The sequence below is a fragment of the Chiloscyllium plagiosum genome, chromosome 16 (genome assembly GCF_004010195.1).
Source record: "Chiloscyllium plagiosum isolate BGI_BamShark_2017 chromosome 16, ASM401019v2, whole genome shotgun sequence".
NCBI lineage: Eukaryota > Metazoa > Chordata > Chondrichthyes > Orectolobiformes > Hemiscylliidae > Chiloscyllium > Chiloscyllium plagiosum.
This window is the reverse complement of record NC_057725.1, coordinates 28,531,405-28,537,864: the sequence shown is the minus strand read 5'-3', so window position 1 is coordinate 28,537,864 and position 6,460 is coordinate 28,531,405. Positions and strand designations below refer to the sequence as shown.

Here is a 6,460-nt window from a genome sequence, read left to right as displayed (position 1 = left end):
TTGTGTACATGGACACCAAGATCCCTCTGCTCATCCACACTACCAAGTATCTGACCGTTAGCCCAGTACCCCATCTTTTATTACTCTTACCAAAGTGAATCACCTCACACTTAGCTACATTGAACTCCATCACATTGTAAATTTTTGCTATAAATTGTGTGTTAGGATTGAGCCCTCCACTATCACCTGATGAAGGAGCGTCGCTCCGAAAGCTAGTGTGCTTCCAATTAAACCTGTTGGACTATAACCTGGTGTTGTGTGATTTTTAACTTTGTACACACCAGTCCAACACCAGCATCTCCAAATCCATCAATAAACACATTGATTTTGACCCTATCTACGTTGCCTTGGAAAAAAAGGACTGGAAATAACATCACCCACCTTAAGAAACCAAGACCTATAAATAGAGAGAGGTGGGACATACCACCAGCACTTCACTGGAGACTCACTGATGATGTTACCTCGACATGGTGACGAAACATCGGAAAACAAACCTTCAAGCTTGGTGAGCTAATTTACATACTTATAGAATTGAAAAGTGGGAAGGTTAAGTGAAAACTGTTTCAAAGTTAGTACAGACTCTGGAGTATTGTGCATGGTTCTGGCTTCCATGATAAATAATGGATCCAGATGCTTTGGTAAATGTGCTAAGAATGTCACAAGCACATTCAGAATGTAAAGGGCTAAACTGGCCAGGGTTCATTCCATCTGGAAAACAGAAGACTGGCTAGCAACCTGATAAAGGTAAAGTCAACATAGTCCTGCTGGACTATAGGGCTATTCTCTCATTTGAGACAGATGACTGGTTGCGATTTAACCTGAGGGTCACCACACCTCAGGCAAGGGGAGAGGTTGAGAAAGAGTGTTCTTCATAGTAACCGTAGCTGGTGATGGAATCGAATTAGCACTGTTGAAATCAATACATCACAAACCAGCCAACTGAGGTAACTGAGTCACTTATGTGGGTTGCAGTGGGGGCTGAGGTGGGGAAGGTGGAAAGGTGGAGTGGCAGTTCCAGATCTTCGGGCCAGTTGATGACACCGTCAACAGTGGTAGAGTGATTAAAATTGGTTGGGTAAAGAGTGCAGAATTAAACAGAGTTCTAGCCTGGAAATGACAACAGCCATTGGGAGGGATGAGGTCACAGGGGGATTTGAAAGATGAGAGTTTTAAAATTAAGGGGGCTTGGATCCAGTCTGAGATTTGGACAGATTTGAACAGATTTGGGGTTTGAAAAATCCCAAGAGATTTAAACACTCACTGATGTGTCCTAGACCTTTAAATAAAACGTAGGTGGGACAACTTGTTTAATTTTGGTTATTTGTGGTTGGTTAAATTGAAAGTGAGAGAGATGGCTCTTACATTTGCTGAAGAGGTTCTGGGGTTTGAAGATGATTCCCAAATTTGCCAAGTAAGTATAGAAAGACAGAAAAAGAACACCATTTTAGAATTATCCAAGAAATTAGAAATTGGTTTAACTAAGGACAGAAGTAAAGCTGAAATTGTAAGGGAGTTAGTCACGCACTTAGGTGTGTCAGAGAAACAGATAAGTGCAGTAGAGTTAGAAAAACTTAAATTACAATTGAGGAAAATGGAGTTAGAAGATGAAGAAAGGGGGAGAGAAAGAAAATAAAGAGTAAACTGCCATCTAGAGAGAGACTGCCATCTAGAGAGAGACTGCCATTCAAAATACTCTCTATCAAAAGGTAGCTTTTTCATTTGAAACATCTTCACAGCAAAACATTGATGACAACCCAGAGAAATCTTCAGCCAGAGGGAGACACACTGATGATGACAGCTGCTGTGAGGTTTTGAAATTAAGTTGATGTAATTTTCATTCAGATTTTTTTATGGTAACATTATATTCTGAATGTAGGTTTGCTCACTGAGCTGGAAGGTTCATTTCTAGACGTTTCATCACCCTACTAGGTAACACCTTCAGTGGACCTCCAGGCGAAGCACTGTTGATAAATCCACTGTTGATGTTCATGAACTAGCCACAAAACGACATGACCCTCTCTCACTAGTATCCTCACATACAGATGAGGAAGGACACCACTTTGACTGGGACAACACATTCATTCTAGGATAAGCCAAACAGAGACACGCACAAGAATTCCTAGAAGCATGGCATTCCAACCGGAACTCTATCAACAAACACATCACGTTATACCCCATCTACCACCCTCTGAGAAAAAGAACAGGAAATTACATCACTGTGGGAAATGATGTCACCACAGGAAATGACATCACCAACCCAAAGAAACCCAAACATATAAACAGAAAGCAGGAATTATCAACAGTGCTTCTCCCGGAGGCCCACTGAAGATGTTACCTAGTAGGGTGACAAAACATCTGGAAATGAACCTTCCAGCTCAGCGAGCAAACCTACATCCAGAACCTCAACCTGAGCTACAAATCTTCTCAAATTCACTAACATTATATTGTTATAGAGTTGGAGGCAGATAACATGGATTTAAGAGAAATGTGGTGTAGAGTTATAAATAATTGTTGTTTAATGTTCACTTTTAGACATTGCTTAAGCCAGGGCCAATGTAGGTCAATAAGCATAGGAATGATTGGAGAAGGAAAGTTGTTGTACCCTATATGTGGTAGAGTTTTGAATGATCTCAAGTCTATGAAAGGTAGAAGATGGGAAGCTGGCCAGGAGAACATTGAAATAGTCACATTTAAAAGTTAGGCATGGATGAGGGCTTCAGTACCAGATGAGCTGGGACAAGAGCAGAGTCAGGCAATGTAACAGAGCTGGTTTCTTGTTGCGGTGGAACTAAATCAGATGTCTCAGCCTTGTCTCAGTAACTTTCCTCAGAGTTATGTCCTCTCCGTTCAGCTAACCTGTTTGTTCTCTGTACTTTCTCTGGCATTGATAGTGTCAACCATGACTCAGTGAGCAACAATCTTGCCTCTGAAAATCAGAAGCTTGGAGGCTGGTGTCCTGCTCCAGTGACTTGAGTACAATATTCAAGGCTGACCCTCCAGTAAAGGGAATGCTGGAGGTACGTCTTTCAGACAAAATGTTAACTGAGTCCCTGTCTGTCCTTTCAGGTGGATGTAAACAATCCCATGCTACTATTTAAAAGAAGAATGAAGGTGTTCTTCCTGATAACCGAATCAATATTTTGTTCCTCAATCACCACACCCAAACAGATTGTGCCATCATTGCTGTTTATGGGAGCTTGTTATGCATGAATTGTTTGTTGCATTTCCTATTTTATGACACTGAGTAAACTTCAAATTCCTTAGAATATGTGGACTTGGAGTTTTGTATTTCACTACACTGGTTGGGTGTGAAATATTTTGCAAAGTCCTGAGGTCTTGAAAGGATTTTTACACTGACAAATGTTCTTCCTCTGCCAGTGAAAGCACTTCAAAAGTATGTTGTTGGCAGTAAGTCGCTTTGAGACATCTCATGGTCATGAAAAGCATGGTATAAAATTTGAGCTTTTCTTTTGCTTTAGTTTCTTTTCAAGCTATTCTCCAAACGTGGTCTGACCCAGGCTCTGTGTAAATTCAGCCTTACTCTCTTCATTGCATTCTGTTCCAAGATTGTTTCAGTGAAACAAACAGTGACATTTTTTGAAATCAGTAAACTAATCCCTATTATAGCTTGTAAATGGTAGAGAAATAGTCAGCTATACATAGAAAGATCATGTGCAGAGCAATTAGATCTGTGCAGAGATTAATCCAAATGCAAACAGTTGTCCTTTTGGTTTCTTTGTCTAGAACCTCAATATACATTGGGGCAAAGAGATTCACTGATAGCATCTCCACATAACCCTGTCAATGCTTTTACAGATTTAATTTAATATCATCTGCTTCTCCTTCAATGGATATTTACTATTCATATTAATGGTTCCCATAATTAGTAAGTTCCACATTCTCCACTCACTAGTAAAGAGATTTCTCCTGAAATCCCTAGTTCTAGAAGTCTCATACTGGAATCTAGATTAGATTCCCTACATATGGAAACAGGCCTTTTGGCCCAACAAGTCCACACCCACCCGCTGAAGAGTAACTCACCCAAACCCATTTCCCAACCCTATATTTACTCCTGACTAATGCACCTAACACTATGGGCGAGTTAGCATGACCAATTCACCTAACCTGCACATCTTTGGACTGTGGTAGGAAACCCTCACAGACATGGGAAGAATGTGCAAACTCCACACAGACAGTCGCCTGAGGCGGGAATCGAAACCAGGTCCCTGGTGCTGTGAGGCAGCAGTGCTAACCACTGAGCCACCGTGCTGCCAGCTTCTATCTACTTGTTTCATCCTAGTGGAAGTTCTTAAAATCCTTTCTGAGAAAGGATCCCTCAACCCGAAGCATTAACTCTGACTTCTCTCCACATATACTGGTAGACCTGCTGAGATTTTCAGCAATAGCTGTTTTTGTTCCTTAAAATTACAAAAGGTTTTGACAGCATTGGCAGAGAGAAATTGTTTCCACTTGAGGGGAAAAGCAAAATGAGAGACCATAAATATGAGAGTCACTAATAAATACATTGGGGAATTCAAGGAAAACTTGTTTTGCAGTGGGTTGTTAGAATGTGAAACATATTGCCCTGTAGGAAATTTAGCCAATGTTTCTAAAAGATTTTATGCATTAAAATTTTGGTGAAAATATATATGTTTAAGCAAATAATTTTTCAGTGGCTAAAAACTAATTAACAAAAATCTGTTATAACCTTAAAATGATGTGATCTCCATATAACTGAGTCCGCTAGCTGTTTTATATTTTTCGCTCAGTCAGGTTAAAAAATGCTACTTCAAAAACAAGTTTCAAAAATGATACTCCTATGTAATAAAAGAGAATTTGACCCAATCAGTAACTAATCATTGGTCCCAGATGAAATATGCTATGAACCTGCATCTCAATGAGTAATTCTTCTGTGCGACTCACTTGTCTCTGTTATTTTCTCAGTGCCATCTAGTGGATGGATTAATCCAGGGTTCAGTTCTCCAAATGACAAATGATCTATTCGATGAGAGAAGTTGTACACTGAAAACAAAGAAATAGCAACATGTTATAGATATTTATTAGTACAGGAATGTAAACTGGACCCAACTGGTCCACATTATTGTTATACTCTATATGAACTCCTTCAAACCCTCTCCATCAACATATCCTTCTCAGGTTTTCCTCCCTTGTACTTATCAACTTCTCCTTCAATGTAATTTGCTATTCACATTAATGGGTCCCAGAATTAGGAAGATCCACATTCTCACGACTCATGAGTAAACAATTTTCTCGTGAAATCCCTATTGGATTTGTTAGTGACTATCTTATATTTAGCATCTATTTTAGGTCATTGCCCTAAGTAAAAACTTCTCTGCATGTACTCTATGTCTTGCCAAGCCAACTCATAATTTGAAAATCTCTATCAAGTCATCTCTCATCTCTTTTTTTTTAACAGAAAAAAGCCACGACCTGTCAAATCTTCCTTGACAGCCAAAATATTTCAGTTCATGGTATAATTTTAGTAATTTGTTTTTGCATCTTTTCCATTGCCTCTTTGATACCAAGGCCAGAGCTGTGCACATCTGTCAGTGATGGTCTAACTAAGGTTGTATATTTCTCTGCTGTATTCTATCTCCCGATAAATGGACCACCGTGCTTTACTGGCTTTTTATAAATAGCCTTTTTAACCTATGTTGCTTCTTTCACTGATCTGTATGTCTGTAACACAGAACCCTTGTGCTCCTCCAGTCCTGTTAGACATTTATAGATCAAGGAGTGGATAATATATGTGGCTACCATATTTGTTTGTTCAAAATTAAATTACATCATACTTACCAATATTAATTTAATTTGCCAACCATACACTGATGCAAGTTTACTAATGCTCTCATGCATCAGTTCAAAGGCCTCCACAATATTAACTGCCACAACCAATGAATCATATCAAAGTTCTGCAGTTCTACGATTTCCAGTTGTGAATAGTGGTGGACAATTGAATAACTAACTAGAAGAAGCTGCTCTGTGGACACCCATGTGTGCTAAATGATCGTGAAGCCCAACATGTTAGTGCAAAACAAGGTTGAGGTTTGTTTTATTTCAAAAATATACTTTATTCATAAAATAATTTGATGGCCTGTACAGTTGGACATGCCATACATATGTAAACATTTATATACAGAGATCAGAATTTATCGTTTGTATGTACAGGTCTGTACGTTTATCAATCATATGTCCATATATTTAGCTGAGGCATCAGCAGAGCCCAAATGACTGCGTGGGCCCCCTGTTCTTCTTAGGCAGGCAGATGTTACACGGTGGTCTTTCCCCACTGCAGCTGCCCCAAGATTCAGCACGTCCCTCAACATATAGTCCTGGACCTTGGAATGTGCCAGTCTGCAACACTCAGTCGGGGTCAACTCCTTCAGCTGGAAGATCAACAGGTTTCGGACCGCCCAGGGAGCGTCCTTCACCGAGTTGA

General features: G+C 39.7%; 1 protein-coding gene across 4 annotated transcripts in view; it reads right to left on the bottom strand.

The window, feature by feature from the left end:
• LOC122557719 (endoplasmic reticulum-Golgi intermediate compartment protein 2-like) overlaps window positions 1–6,460 on the bottom strand; it is a 64,629-nt gene that overhangs the window by 26,206 nt on the left and 31,963 nt on the right. For all 4 annotated transcript variants that reach the window (XR_006313923.1, XM_043705627.1, XM_043705626.1 and 1 more), the window contains one exon: window positions 4,924–5,022. Coding sequence is in view for 3 of the 4 variants with exons in the window: in XM_043705627.1 (XP_043561562.1) it covers window positions 4,924–5,022 (99 nt within the window). In the remaining variant the exon portion in view is untranslated. The remainder of the gene's footprint in view (window positions 1–4,923; window positions 5,023–6,460) is intronic.